Source organism: Cyrtonyx montezumae, unplaced genomic scaffold (assembly GCF_038088225.1).
Source record: "Cyrtonyx montezumae isolate F1298 unplaced genomic scaffold, pur_monq_1.0 scaffold_3, whole genome shotgun sequence".
Taxonomy (NCBI): Eukaryota; Metazoa; Chordata; class Aves; order Galliformes; family Odontophoridae; genus Cyrtonyx; species Cyrtonyx montezumae.
Genome location: NW_027072034.1, coordinates 41,523,204 through 41,538,932, shown reverse-complemented (window position 1 = coordinate 41,538,932; position 15,729 = coordinate 41,523,204). Strand labels below are relative to the sequence as shown.

The 15,729-nt window shown below is 43.1% G+C and overlaps 1 protein-coding gene across 1 annotated transcript in view; it reads right to left on the bottom strand.

Moving 5' to 3' along the window:
* The window catches only part of CLCN4 (chloride voltage-gated channel 4), a 34,939-nt gene that overhangs the window by 18,239 nt on the left and 971 nt on the right, over positions 1–15,729 (bottom strand). The window contains exons 2-4 of the mRNA XM_065741370.1: positions 7,194–7,345; positions 6,753–6,852; positions 1,995–2,182 (exon numbers count right to left, since the gene is read on the bottom strand). Of these exons, the coding sequence (XP_065597442.1) occupies positions 1,995–2,182; positions 6,753–6,852; positions 7,194–7,337 (432 nt within the window). The 5' untranslated portion in view covers positions 7,338–7,345. The remainder of the gene's footprint in view (positions 1–1,994; positions 2,183–6,752; positions 6,853–7,193; positions 7,346–15,729) is intronic.

The window sequence follows — 15,729 nt, the reverse complement described above, 5'->3', positions numbered from 1 at the left end:
TGAACCATCTGTTTATGAAGAACCGTGCAAGCTTAAAAAACCTCTGGCAAAGGGAAGTTTGGCATTGTGGACTGGAAGCCATACAGAGAGATTTTTGCCTGTGATTAAGTGGTGGGAATGTTCAGGAACAGCAAGCACCCCACTACTTTCACTACGGTTAATTAGATGTATGGAAAATTGGGTTGTACATTTTCACAGACGCTCTCATCTAGTATTACTTTAACCAAAAACTTAAAGCAGTGCTGAAGAGAACATGAATAACAAACGTGTACAGCAATGAAGTTGCCTCAAACATTTTCAGCAGGGCCAGACCACCTCCACACTGGATGAAGATCTGAGACAATCTCTCCAAGTCACCCATTTTCAATCGCCTGTCTGGAGATTTATGGCATAGAAGTATGTATCTTCTTTCCTTTGTTACTGCCCTAATTGCATTATCATGTATTTAAAAACAAAAAAGTTCTATTAGGACTTTAGAATCATAGAATCATCAAGGTTGGAGAAGACTCCAAGATCACCCAGTCCAACCATCTATCTGCCACCAATATTTCCCACTAAACGAGGTCCGTGTCAAGAAACATCTAAATGTTTCTTGAATACCTTCAGGGACAGTGACTCCACTACCTCCCTCCATTCCAGTGCCTGACCACTCAAATATTTCCTAACTTCCAGACTGAATCTCCCCTGGCGCAACTTGAGGCCATTCCCTCTAGTCCTGTCACTAGTTACACAGGAGAAGAGGTCAACCCCTCACCAAAACCTCCCATCTGGTCATTGTAGAGAGCAATAAGATCTCTCCAGAGTCTCCTCTTCTCCAGACTGAACAATTCCAGCTCCTTCAGTCGCACCCCATAAGACTTGTGATCCAAACCCCTCGCAGCTTCGTTGTCCTTTGCTGGATATCTGCCTATAACATGCTGTCATTGCAATGTTCCTATTTGCTTCTCATCCATCAGCAGGAAACCTTCAAATACTAAACGTTACTAATTCCAAAACCAATACATTATCTACAAGGAAAAGGAGAAGAGACAGCAGCTTTAATCTCTTAATAAAGAAGAAGAGGAAATTGCATCATGCTCAGATGGGAGACTGATGTTGGCTTGCCAGTGAGATAGACAGATCCAAGTGTTGGCATTAAAGGCATCGCTTTCACAGAGTCAGACAGAGCAGGCCAGAACAAATGCCTGCATGCAACTCCCTCTTGTCCATCCTTGAATCTTGACCCAATTTTTATGTCTTATTATTTCTCACATAAAGTGAATCATAGAAGCAAAGAATCATAGAATGACCTGGGTTGAAAAGGACCTCAAAGATCATTGAGTTTCAACCCCCCTGCCGTAGACAGTCACCAACCACTAGAGCAGGCTGCCCAGAGCCACGTCCAGCCTTGCCTTGTGAGCCTCCAGGGATGATATCACATAAGCCTTTTCTTTCCAATGACACATCTGTCCCATCTACCCAATGTCCAAGTCACCTGTAAAAATGGGGGATCTTTTTCAACACAATAATTCTCCTCTGAAATATGAGTTTCGAAGGAATCAATATTATTTAATACACTGAATAGCTGAGGTGGAAATAAAATACCATGAAAGTACCATCTGCCACAGAGGTTGAGGAAGGCTACCATAGATGTCTTAAGATGCAAGACTTCCACATATTCTGTTTGAAACATTATTGTTCGCGTTGAAAATAACAACAATTAAAAACAAAACAAAAAAAAAAGGAGATTTTCCAGTTTCCATCACACATGGAATTTTAACAATGAGGTCTATCCTAAATTATCCAGATATTGCTTGTGTTAATGAGTTAAAAATGAACAAACAAACAACAGCAATCAACAACAACAGCACCAATCAACCAAAGAAAAAAACACATCCCTTTCCATTCATAAAATTTTCTCTTCCAGAGAATCTATCTGCAGACAGTACCAGCAAGTACAGAAAAGAGGCATTCTCTGGCCTTCTTTGACCCCAACCCAGTCATGTCTCCCATACCTCTGACTGGTTTACGAGAAGTTCAGACCATTTTTGCCACTGGGGACATTTGTCTCTGTCATCAAAGGTCGTTTCATTAGACGTCCAGCAGCACTGCTCATGGCTGTACCAGAATGCAGACAGGCAGACACCTTCCTTCAGGTCTGTCATCCAATCCACAGCTAAATCTATCACTCCAGCTAATGTGCCTGGAAAAGGAAATGCATAAAAAGGAGGTGTGGCATAGAAAAATATCAAGCCATGAGGTGAATATATCTGTTTATAATAAAAGCCAAAGTACACAATCTGGGGAAGAAGTTGCAACTTATGCATGGATATACCAAAGAACTGGAAGAAACAATGGGAGAACTGAAAAGAAACAGCCATACCAACATGTTTGACCTTCAAAGTTTTCTCCTAAAGCATTTTTTTTATTACTGCCATTTTTATGCTGGCTAATTGACAAAGAGGGATGGCCCAAGTAATGCTGGGCTCTCTTCTGCAGCCTGTTCCAGTCATGCATACCAGCTGATGCAGGTCAGCAGGGCTGTGTGTAAGAACGAGGACACAGGGCCCAAACCATACTGCATTTCAGGAGTGGGCAGGAAGAGGGACACCATTGTTTTTCCTTTAGTCTTTCTGGTCCCAAGGCAGCAAGGATGATTTCCGTACAAAAACAATATGGATGCCAAATTCTGACTTAGGAACTTAATGGAATAAGACTCTTGATACGTACATTCATTACCAATCCAAACACACAGATTAAAAAGACTTCAAATTTTCTCTTTACGGAAATCCTATTTCAGCTTTTCCCAGTAACTACACAGGGCTACAGCGACATCCAGTGGCCAGAAGAGGCTTAAACTTCACGAGGTGTGACCCCAAGGGAAACATTTCCAGCGTATTTTGTCGGTAAAAGCCGACGTATTCCTACAGTACCAGCAGGAAGACAGACGTTAGAAGAAGCCAGAACACAGAAATTACACACTGGAAGGTATGAGCTTATTTCACAGGTAGAAGTCGCTAACGTTTTTGTTAGTGATCATTAGTACAATTTCAAGGAAACCAGTAATAAATTCATTGACGAATTTCAGTGAGAATAAAATACTTTAGGTATTTTGAAAAAGGTAAGTAATGGATGGTTTTTATAGTTCCAAAACTTGTATTTTTTTCTGGTTCCTGCAAAGTATCCAATCGACTGAAGGGAGGAGGAGTGGGGGGCTTGCTCATTTCTCCTGTAGGAGTCAGTTTCTTTGACCTGTTAATAAACTTTTCTGATTTTTATTTCTGTGAAAGGAGAAAAAAATAATAAAAAAAATCACATAATTAAGGTCCACACAACCTGCTTTTTATTCATAGAACAAAAAAATAATAACATCCACAGAGGTTTACAAATGAGCATATTTTCTCAGTGCCTGAGGAAGAATACCTGTCACCACATTGATAAACAATTCAACTACATTAGCAGTACATTAGCAGAATTTTTATTGTAATGGAAGAACTATACACAGCATTATAGAATCAGTATGGTTAGAAAAGTCCTCTAAGATCATTTCCTGGGGTGCATTAAAATGAGCGTGGCCAGCAGGTCAAGGAAGATGATCCTCCCCCTCTACTCTGCCCTGGCCACTTGGAGTACTGTGTCCAGCTCTTGGCTCCCCGGTACAATAAAGACAGGGATCTCCTTGAAAAAGTCCAGCAGAGGGCCACAAAAATAATAAAGGGTGTGGAACACCTCTCTTATGAGGAAAGGCTGAGTGACCTGGGTCTGTTCCGCCTTGAGAAAAGAAGACTCAGAGGGGATCTGATCCATGTCTATAAATATCTAAGGATATTTATATTATTTATATAGAGTGGGAGGCAAAGGAATGAGGCTGGACTCTTCTCAGCAGTGTGTGGTGATAGAACAAGGAGAAATGGCCACAAACTGAAGCATAGGAAGTTCCACACAAATGTGCATGGGAACTTCTTCACAGTGCAGTGACAGAGCAGTGGCACAGCTGCACAGAGAGGTGGTGGAGTCTCCTTCTCTGGAGACGTTCCAGACCCACTTGGACGCCTACCTGTGCAACCTGGGCTAGGGAGCTGCTTTGGCAGGGGGTTGGATTCAATGATCTCTAGAGGTCCCTTCCAACCCCTACAACTCTGATTCTGTGATCATCTAGTCCAGCCACCAACTCATCCCCACTACGCCCATAACCATATCCTTCAGTGCCACATCTGTATGCTTGTTGAACACCTCCAGGGACAGTGACTCCACCACTTCCCTGAGCAGCCTGTTCCAATGTGTCACCATTCTTTCTGAGAATAATTATTTCTAATATTTAACATGAACCTCTCTTGGTGCACCTTAAGGCCATTACCTCTCATCAGAGACCAGACAAGACCACTATAAAACAGGCTGCAGGAGCAGTGATGCCTGTAACAGTCATTTTCTTTGTAGGCCTTCGCTTTCTCTTGCACTCTCTTTCCATTTCTCCAAGTTTCTTTGGAAGTGATGGAATGCATTTTTAGATGACTAGATATCACCATGCTGTGAGTAACATCAGCATACATAAATCAGTGAGTTTTACAGTAAAGTCTAAATTCTCCAATTTTCTGAAACTTTCAGGAGACAGCATAAAGAATCCTCAGCCCTTGGGCATAAGCACCAAATGCTGTGCCTCTTACATCTGCTGGTGGACATTGATTTTTTTCTGTTGTCACTCCAATCTTATAAATATGCATAATACTTAATCAGATAATTTAAAACTAATGCTACCTAATAGAAGGTGCAAATGAAAGAAGTATTTGAATACTTTTCCCCTAATGAAGTGAGTAACAGAGTAGAGAAATAACATTCAGTTCTCTATCATAAGCTTCCATGCACCACAGTGCCTCTAAGAAAATGTGCTTAATTATACAGCTGAACTAATCCCTTTTGCTTCACAGGACTCACATAAAGAGGAAACTGCTATGATTTACTACACGTATTTTACAGAGAAGAAAATCACAAGAGGAAAAGACCAATGTTCGCAGGATAACAGTATGAAAGTTACTGATTCATTAGTCCAGTGACCAGAACTAGAATTTATCCAAGTTCTAAATCTTTGCATCTTCAAGTGAAATTAATGGAAGTTGCAGACTGCTCATCATCTCAGGAAATTAATCATTTAATTACTAAGCTAGACTGCAATATAGCACATGTTTATTTCCATATTTTTCCATCAAAGGAACTGAATTTGGTCCCCAGGTCTATACATCCTCCACCTGTAATGAAAAATTTAAGCTAACCTTAAACTCCTGGGCCTGAAAAACTTTTCTAATTGCCTTTGGAAGTACATGGAGGCTCCTGCCATCTCATTCCTCAAAAGTCCCACCTTGCTATCCTCTTGTCCCCTGTAAGGCTGTGGCAGGGGCACAGTCCCCTCATGCCCTGGATACTACTACTACTGCTTTTCCCCTCCTTGCCATCCCTTGTCCTTGCCCCTGGCAGTGCCTGGATTCATCTGCCCAAGAGCTGCACCATGGCCTTGCAGCTGAACCAAGGCTCCATCTTTCAGAGGCACAGAGTACGTGTATCATTCCAAGAGCAGGCAAAGTCTACAGCCCAAATCATGAGCGCGCAGATAATATTTGTTCACAGGTCCTTGCCAAATTGAAGAGCAGGCTAATCTCTATTCTTTGTGGTAAAATGTGCTGTTCTGCACCTGTGCCACTGCAAAGTTTGCAAAAGCTAATGCACCTCAGCTCCACCTTTCCCTTTAGTATGTAGGATATATGTACAAGTGTTAGAGCTCTGTTGGAGGTTATCATTTCTGAGTTTCAATAACCTTGAGGATGCCAAAATGAGCTTTCATTGTGAACTGGAACTGAAACAAACCTTGGACTTTCTTTCTATTTCATTCACTCATCGAAATTACTATGGAAACATGTATACAACAGAATGATTTGCCAAAATGTCACTTCAGCAATGTTTTCTTAAGACCTTCCCTGGCACTTCTAACATGCCTGAACAACTGTGATAAATGTGTTAACTTGTCAGAATGCATGCAAGAAAGAGATTCACACTGCTTGGAAACTGTGAAGCTTTGCATCGTGGTTCTACCAAGCAGTGTCACACAGGAGCACCCTGACATCACTGGGAAAGTATAAAAAAATGGCAGCTGTTTCAACATGGTAATAGAAGTAGAGCTTTCCAAGCTGGAAGATGTACTAAGCCATGCAAAAGACAGGAGCAATTTAAGCAATTAATGAATTTACCATCTGAGCTCAAGCAAGCCGTTAAATATGTAATGTCTGTCTGGCTTGTGAGCAAATGCAGAACTGAGTTTGAAACTGTATTTTCCCTTCATGCATATATATATATATATATATATAAAGATAACCAAGTGGACATAATGATTTACAAAGCTCCCTTTTGATAGTACATGACCAATATTTTCTTTCCCTGCATGACAATATTTACTTGCAGAATGCAGTTAAGTGAAGACAAGGAAAAAAATATCTGCAATAAAACTGACTAGTGTGAATCAAAGGTTCAGAGAGTGAAAGTAGTCAATTGAGTGTAAAGTACTTAGATACGTATTTTCAAGGAAAATCCCTCCCGTGATTAATAGCAATTTTTCTAAGTCAGCAATAAGCTATTTTTTATTAAGCATTATAACTGCATGGAGACATAACTGTTATTTTAGCTCAAAACATCAGCAAACAGACAATCAACTAAAAAGAGAAACAAACGGAACTGCAGCAAATTTGGGTGAGGTGGTGCTGGGAATCACTATGTTAGCACACGCATACCTGCCAGAAGTCCTATGAGAAGCATTACAACCCATCCTGACCAGGCATCCAGCAAACTCTTGATGAATTCCCATATGGATTCCTTACTTTTGCTTGTAATCTGAAATGATATGCACATACAGTTGTGTTTTAGATTCAGGCTAACACAATTTTAGCACATCAAAATAATATACATATAAATCTATCTATATAATCTACCTATATATATAAATCTACTCATAAGTGTGTTAAAAATTCTTTTACTCCCTACTCTCTCTGGTCCAAACCACATTTTAGAGATGCTCTGTCACAGGTTGCAGAAAACACTTCCACATTCACAAAATGAAGACATCCATATTTTTATAAGTTCTCCTAAAACACAATTAAGAGCTTTGAGAAACTCCTGTCTTTTCTTGCATCTGGGTTGGCCATACCAACCACACCAAACCCAGCTGCCATTACCTTCCTATGGCGGTCAGTGTCACGTGATTTCTCTCGCAGCCAGTCAATAGTGTGGAAATCTTCATAAGTCCCAACGTCGGGAAAAGGCTCATCCAGAAAATCCATCAGGTTGCCAGAACCATTCATTTCTCCTGCATTAACCATATTAGGGTCTGTATATAGAGGGGAAAACAAGTATTTCAGTAAATTCATGTAGCTTTGCCAAACACGTCAGAATCAAGTTTTCCAAAGTCCCTCCACAAACCACAAACTCAAGAGAGCATGGCTCAGCAATTCTAGTGGGCACTTACTGAGGTCTATGCATCACTACCAAGAAAAGTATACTGCTGAAGACTACGTTAAGAGCTTGGCAAGCTCCAAGTGCAGAAATGTCACCCTTTTATTGCAAACAGTGCCCCCAAAACCCCAGATGGTCCTGGGTTTCTTCTGCAAAGCTACATGCTGATCTCATGCTGGAAGAAGCACCCTGTCTGTGGTGAGGTTACTGAGTAGGCAAAGTTACTAGATCAGAAGACAAATGATAATACACTGGAATTTACCATTTATCATTCATTTGTGTTTTCAGACTATAGAAAAGAAAGCAGAGAACCATCCACACCTATTGTCCTGAAGCCTCTCACAGCATTATCCTGGAGAATGTGGCAACACACAGCTTGGACAGTTGTACTCTTCAATGGGTAAAAGACCATCTGGATGATGGGCACAGAGAGAGGTGGTGAATGGAGCCCAATCCAACTGGTGACAGGTCACAGGTAGTGTTCCTCAATGGTCAGTATTGGGGCCTGTCCTGTTTGATATCTTTATTGAGGACCTGCACGAGGGGATTGGGTGCACCCTCAGTACATCCACAGATGACACCAAGGTGGGAGGAAGTGTCAATCTTCCTGGGGGTAGGAAGACCCTATGGAGGGATCTGGATAGGCTGGATTGCTGGGCTGAGGCCAACTGTATGAGGTACAACAAGACCAAATGTAAAGGCTATGCCTCGAGTACTGTGTTCAGTACTTTAAGTAAGTATTTTAGGCACATAGGATTCAACCAACTTAATTTCATCCAGTTTGGTGTCTAGACTGTAAGAACTACCTAAGCTGCCTCTGGAGGCAGAGAAAGATGTGTTGCTCTAAAGAGTGATATAGCATCACCTATCCTAAAATAAGTGTCTGGGTAATAGAGTCTTTGGGAGAGTACCTATGATTTGCAATCTGAAAAGGCAAACATAAAAATAATAATAAAATAATGAAAAAGAGCAACAGTATGTTAGGCTACTGTTGCCTCACAAGGAAAAAAAAAAACAACTCAACACAAGAAAAGATACAAGAAAACCAGTGGCAGTTGCAGACTTTGAGTCTTACAGAACTGACTGCAGAGCCAGTAATCTCGTGACAGACACAATGTAATACAGCATGTTTGCCTGCAAGAGAATCCATTCTTCTGGGAAAGGAGGCCAAATACAGAGCAGATGACCCCGCACATGGTGCTTAGGAGCACAAATAAGGAGCCACAAGATAGAGGTGGTTAAAAAGAGGAGTGACAGTTGAAAACGGCAGTACTTAGCAAAACAGATGAGAGCACACTCCTGTTTTAGTAAGGGAAATGAGAGTCTGAAGGTAGGATGCTGCAGCTGACAGCGGGGAGCTGAAGCTGCAAGTGGTCTTGAGTTCAATGTCCTGTAAACCACGACTGGGGTCTGTAGTGGGAAGCTGGCATGAAGTGAAAGAATCAGACAGTGCTATTATTTTGTAGCACACAGATCATTTCCTTCAACCTACTCTTCCATACAGTGAAGAAAGAAACACACAGTCCTGACTGCTTGCCTGAACCCAGGCAATCTCTCTGCTTTATAAAAAATGTCTGGAAACTATTGTGTTGAATGAATTGGCAAGTTCTCCTTAATGCTACAAGAAAGTTACCCAATATGCTAGTTGTGTCACACAAAAAATAGCTTCTTAAGTATGCCATTAATGCCAGGCACATGACAGTTTTGTGATGGATAATACCAGGCCAGACCACAAGTATGTGAGTAATTATGGTCTCAGCCTGAATCTGTCCCAAACATACATGTTGTGCAGCATGCCCAGGGACACAAGGAAGTGCTAGAGACTGCAGGGCCATGGAAGGCTCAGAAAACAAACTTTGAACTCTAGATAGCATTCCAAGCTCTAGAAACTGCAGCTAGGTGGATGATTATCTGCCTGAAACTCCACGTCAGCTGCCATGCTTTCGAATGCAGAGATGTGACATCAGATCAGACAAAACCCAGTTCTGGCTCCAGCGCTTTTAACTGAGCTGCATAGAGATCTCATGCTTTTTATGTGCTGGCACTAAGCACTGTGAGTACTGCTGCCTTTCTCTTCAATTGGCAGTTATTTATCTTGCCTTTCTGAAGCATCCAAAACAATCTCCAAAGCTTCTTTCAGGATGAAGTAACTTGTCCTCTGGAGATCCTTCCAGTCCTGCCAGCAGAACTAGAGCCTTACACTAACAATTTAGTTATGGATACTTCAATTTAATACACAGATGTTAGGGGCAAACGAATGTCATCCAAACATGGACAGCAGCAATCCACTGTAATGACAGTAAAGGTGCAACAGCAAACATTACCTGCTTAGAGTCCTGTTCTTTACTAATAATTCCTGGCACTCATTTTGCTTAGGGCATGCATCCAACATTTTTGCTGTGCAACCTGCTGTAACTGCATGAGAGGCAGGTGCCCATTGTTCTGTGGGATCCTAGAGTCACTAACCCCATCATCATTTTGTCTTTATTGGCCTTGAATCACAGCTGCCATCTCACTCCCTGTGATTCAGCATGGAAAGAGCCTTCTTCAGCTCTTTTTTCACTGAATAGCTTAATATATCTACAACTGGACATTTTAATCAATACTCTGCTTTTTCAGCTGTAAACTGATTCTTGCTAACAGATAATGAAGAAAAAAATCTATTGGAACCAATACACTTGTGAAGCACTGCATGAGAGGAGATGGAGGTAAGGACCAAAAGTTCAGTTCGAATATTAGTCCACAGGCCTTGATGTCAGTATTTTTAAGTAGTCTCTGAAACATCCCATCTAAAGAAAGCAATACATGGATTAGTGCAGACAAGCCTGCACAAGCTACAGTGAGCTTGCTGATGGGCAAGGAGCATGACAGGTACAATACAGACTGTAGCATAGGTCTCTTCCATTACATTTACTCCCTTTCTTTCTTTTTTTTTTTCTTTTTAGGGTAGTACTATCATATTTAAGGTCATGCTCTTTTTCCTGCAGGTCCCACAGTGAGTAAGCTCATCTCGTGATTCAAATCAGCTGTACGATGCACAGCAGCTAGGAGCTAAGTTTTATGGAAAAGCGATAAATTACATTTATAATAGAAATGTTGACAACCTCTGAACTTTATGGCACTGCTACAGCATGAGAAAATGTAAAAACCACAGTTAGAAGAGCTGTATCAGTGTACTGACATTGCAGGTATTACATTAACTGCCCAATTTGATCTGAAATACACTTGACATTGCAAGCACAGACCAAAACATCCCATGGTTCAAAGAAGCTGAAAAGTACACCGATGAGAAACAACGAGCTGAACAGTCATCAAAGGAAAAGTCCTGGCCCTCGCCTGTTGCTCCTAGATGTGCTATGGTCTCCTCATCCTGTTTTCTGTTTTAATTGGACACATCGCATGGTACATTTTGAAATGCATTTCCAACAAGTTTTAGGTTACTTTTAACAGATCACAGTTACTGAATTTTTCCAGCACTTCCAGCATTTCTAGCAGAGTAATGTTCCCCTATCCGCTTTCATCTTTATGCTGCTTTCCCTCAAGGTAGCAGTGTGGACTTTGCTATGTGAGAAACAACCTCGCAAACAGCAAAGCACACCTCTGTCAATGACTTCTCTGCTATAGCATAAGGGAATGGATGTGGCAAGAGGGTAGGGGGAGAAAACAGAATCCTAAATGCATGTTGCAAGTCTTTATGTGATCGGAGTGACTTTCCCTGGGCACGTGCAAATCTCTGGGACTTGTTTTTCTTAGGATCAGATTATGAATGGTGCAGTCTTTCTGGTTTACCAGCTGCCAATCGCCACAAAAATCCTTCTCTCTGACAGATGAATTGCCACGCTTAGTGTCTGATTTTAGTACTTGAATGTTCCTAGTCCTGAGTGCTCAAAGAAACAAAGTGCAGTGCCCCAGCCTCGTGGCCAGCCATGCTTCTTGCCACAAACTGCTCAGTGTGACCTGCTGAGCACAAGCATCTCATCTGGAGTGCTGGGTGCCATGCCAGCAGGACGTCACTACTGCACCTGCAGAGAGAGCTGAAGAAGTCAGCATTCAGAAGGAGCCCTAAGGGGGTGATGCTGAGGCCCACACTGCACAGCCACACCAGAGGCTTTCAGCACTGCCTGGCAGGGAAAAATAGGCCTAATAAAACTGGATGTCAGCACGCACAGGCATTATGAAGTTGCCTTGAAGTAATGAATTAAAAGTACAGCAAGATTACTAGGGGCATAATATGCCTTTTTGGGGAGCAGTGAGAGCACCAGGTTTATTTATCAGGGAATGGAAAATGCCAGCAGGGATAGATGCAATTCTTCCTCCATTCTCTGCTACATAGAAGACAACCTAGAAACCACAGTGTAAAGCCGCATCCTACAAGATACAGGAGGAGGTAAATGGTGATGGTATCATCACCCAACAGGACCTTACAAGAAAGGTACCTTCAGCAGAGGTAGGCTGGACTGTGAGTTAAATGGGTGGTTTTCTCCAGTCTGAAAAACATCCATGAGCGATATAAGACTATTCATTTTGACTGCCTCAGACTGAAAAGGCGATCCATTTATTGACCTTCTGCCTTAACAGGTGTTTAAAAAACACCAGGATGGCCCGAGATCAGAGCAAGGACTCCTTGAGAAATAAAAAAATGCTGAACTCAGTCACAGGCTTTTCTGGAAACATAATGTGGCATTAAAAAAAAGCATAGAGCAGTTAAATTGGGAAAACAGTTTAAGGATTCATGGCTCGGTCCCTGCATATGAGTAAATCATACTGTGAAACACTGCCATCTCCCACAGCACAAACACAGACACACTGCCACATCTGGAACATAACTTTAAAACACCGCAGCACGTAACTGTGTGGCCCCATCACCGCACATGAAGGAGCTCTCTGCTGTGGTAGGGTGGGCAAGCTACATACAGTCAATCTCGGATGCGTGGCTTTACCCTGATTAACCTCTATGGAAAAGAATGACGAAGCCGCGACCAAACTCACAAAGCACAGGGCAGCAGATCACAGGGGAGAGGGTGTGGGAGGCAGAGGGGGGAAAAATATTTGGGATAAGCAGTGGAAAACTGAAGCACAAAAGTCTCCTCCGGACTGAACCACAGTCTCCTAACACTCCCTTCAGCCACCACAGGAGCCAAGGGCGCAATCACAGCAGCGATATGGGAGCAGGCCTGGAGCACAGGGGATACAAGGCACAGGGCAGCACTGTTCAGAAGCCTGGGGACCCCATGTGCCCCACAGTGGGGTGAGAGCTATAACAGATAGCTGGGGCACATAGCCCTTGAGGCAGGGGATGGAGCAGCCACAGCACAGCTAGGCCTGCTGCCCTTCACCTCCCAAGCACCAAAGGCCTGCGCACCCAGTGCAACCCAGCTCCCTCCCAGAGCACGTGTCCCTTTGGAGGCAAGTTCCTTTGGTATGAAACATCATGTGTCTGGTCTGCACTGGAGGGTTCTTGGAAAATTTGAGCAAAATTAGTTCAGGTGCTGAGTTGTGTCAGAAAAGGAAGTGGGGAACCCAATTCTTTCCCGCAAACGTCGAGTGGAATGTTTGCACTCTCATCGCTCAAAATGGACTCCATTGTCAAGAAAAATAACAGAAACGTGTTTTATGGCATTTCCAGCAAGCCTTAATAGTCTCCCAATAAATGCAGTTGCTAGCACTGATGTCAGAACTATGGAAATGGCACAAGCATGGTTGCCATGGAACTTATGAGATTGAAACACCTTTATTAAAGGCTGTCCCTCTGCTAACATCCCACCAGCTCGAGCAGGTGAGCCCTGTAGGCCTGCAACAACACAGCATAGCTTGATTTTTTGAAGAAATACCACCTTCTCTGGAGATAGATATTCAAAACCTGCCCGGATGTTTTCCCATGCAACCCACTGCAGGGAACCTGGTTTAACATCGAGTGACACAAGGTGATGTCCCAAGAAGTGCGCATGGTTTTCAGCACTGCCCTTTGTCTCCTCAGTCAGAAAACAATAGTATTAATAGAAATAAATCAGGTTTCAGGAGGCAAAAAATATATATTCAAAGAGAGCTGCACTTTTACTCCTAAAAAGCTGTCCCCTTAAGCGGTGCATTTAACAGCATTAAATAAACTCCTCACTGAAAACATTTCTGATCCCTCAGCTTAAAATAAAGCAGATAAACCCACAGTAGAAAAGCCATTAATGTGTTCTGCCATGTCACTCCTCATGATTTGAGTGGAGGCAGTGAGTCACTCCAACACAGACGGAGGTTCATGTTTTACTAAGAGGGCTCTGGTTTGTACAGCAGCGTTCGCTGCAAGTGGGCTGTGTGCTTACAGAACAGTGACTTCATGCTTCCAAGTTCCCCCATCTGCAAGATGGGGAACCCTCTCTCCCTCGTGATAATATTTGAGAGCAGCATGTTAGAAGTGCTTCAGGAACAGAAACCTGCTGGTTCTTCTGGTCTAGAGAGGAAGAAATCTGAACAAATCCAGAATCTTCTAGGTATGTATGCATGTCTGCTGAGGAAAACATTATACTCCTGTCATGGTTTTATGATTTTTGGTACTGGTATTCCACATCATAACATCATGTAGTGCATTTAGAGTTAAAGAGTTAATGCTCCAGCTCTGTGGATCATCGATAGTTCCAGGTATACCTGTCTCAGAAGAGAAGAAGAACTCCATTCCCCAGAGGACTTTGCGATGCTTTGCGTTCTTACGTGTTTACGCTCAGAGGGAAAGATAAAAACTGTCTGCGGTCACGGGACACTCTCTTTCCTTTGGGATCGACTCAGCAGTGGGTGCTCGCTGCCGTCCGCCTTCAGCGTTAGCGTAAGGCCTTCGGTTTATCGGACACTCTCTCTTGCTCATTTTATTTGATTTATTAGCTTTAATTCCAATTATATTGTATTATATTGTGTTATTTTGCTTTCTGATATCTTATTTAGTAAATTAGCTTTCCTCCTCAGATCGTTGCCGCTGTTTTGTTCCTAGGCCCATCTCCCTTTTCCCTTTTCCCTTTCCCCCTTCCCCTTTCCTGGGGCGTGGGTCCGTGGGTCCCCCGCACCAATCGTCACGGAACCGGGCCGAACCTGCCCGTAAACCGTTGACAACTCCTCATCTACAGCCTGTATCTGTTTCCCTGCCTGTTTGCTCCAGGCATACCATCCAACACCATCCCTGGGACCTCCTCCAGTCCTGCTTAAGAAGGCCCAGGCTGCAGCCTCCCTTGGCAAGGGAATGGGCACTGCCAGAATCCAGATGGGGCAGTGCCCTGAGTGAAATCTAAGTGCTCTGTCACCCTTCACAGTGAGGGTGATGGAGCAGTGGCACAGCTGCACAGAGAGGTGGTGGAGTCTCCTTCTCTGGAGACGTTCCAGACCCACCTGGACGCCTACCTGTGCAACCTGGGCTAGGGAGCTGCTTTGGCGGGGGGTTGGGCTCGATGATCTCCAGAGGTCCCTTCCAACCCTTACAATTCTGTGATATGCACCATACCAGGCCAAGCACAGCCTTCCAACTGGCACTATTTCCAGGGTCACCATTTTATAACAAATAGCCGTTAGAAGACTTGAGTCCTTCAATTTCTGAGTTGCCTCAGTGTGCATTTAGGCTGATACATTGTCTGCCGCTGCACAAAATGGCTTTGATTCCAATCAGGAACCCAGGAAAACAACTGCTCCATACATATTTCCATACACCACTATTTGTATTGTTTTTGAGGGTAGATATTGGGAAAAATAAATAAATAAAAGCTTTCTATTTTGGAAAACCGCTCTCTTCATTGGCCCCAGTGTTTCATTACTACCACTATTTGCTTTACTTCCTATATTTCTTTTTTTTCCCCATATTTTCTGATCCTGACACGACCAAGTACCTCATTAGCTGAGACCGGAATCTACTGCTCTGCAGGACGTGCATCCTGCACGCCAACACCGGGGATTCAAAATCTCCCGAAGCGTTTGGCTGTGACCCGAGCTGTGTCACACTTTTTTTGATGATGGGAAACAACAGAAAAAAATCCTTGAAGGGAGAGGAGGGTTTTCAAGAATAGGAGAGAACTTCCTGCACACTGTGACTGCCATGGCACCTGACCGCCCGCCCCGCGGAGCTGCGGCTGAGTCATCCTCCGTTCTCCAGCCAGGGCACGGATTTATCCATCAGGCTTCTTAATGCAAAAACGAACGCATACGGTTTCACTTCCCTGACTAGTATGGCCTCAATCAAGAATTTAGCTTCTTGCATTCTAGCCTTGTATTAAAGCAAGGGAAATAATAGCG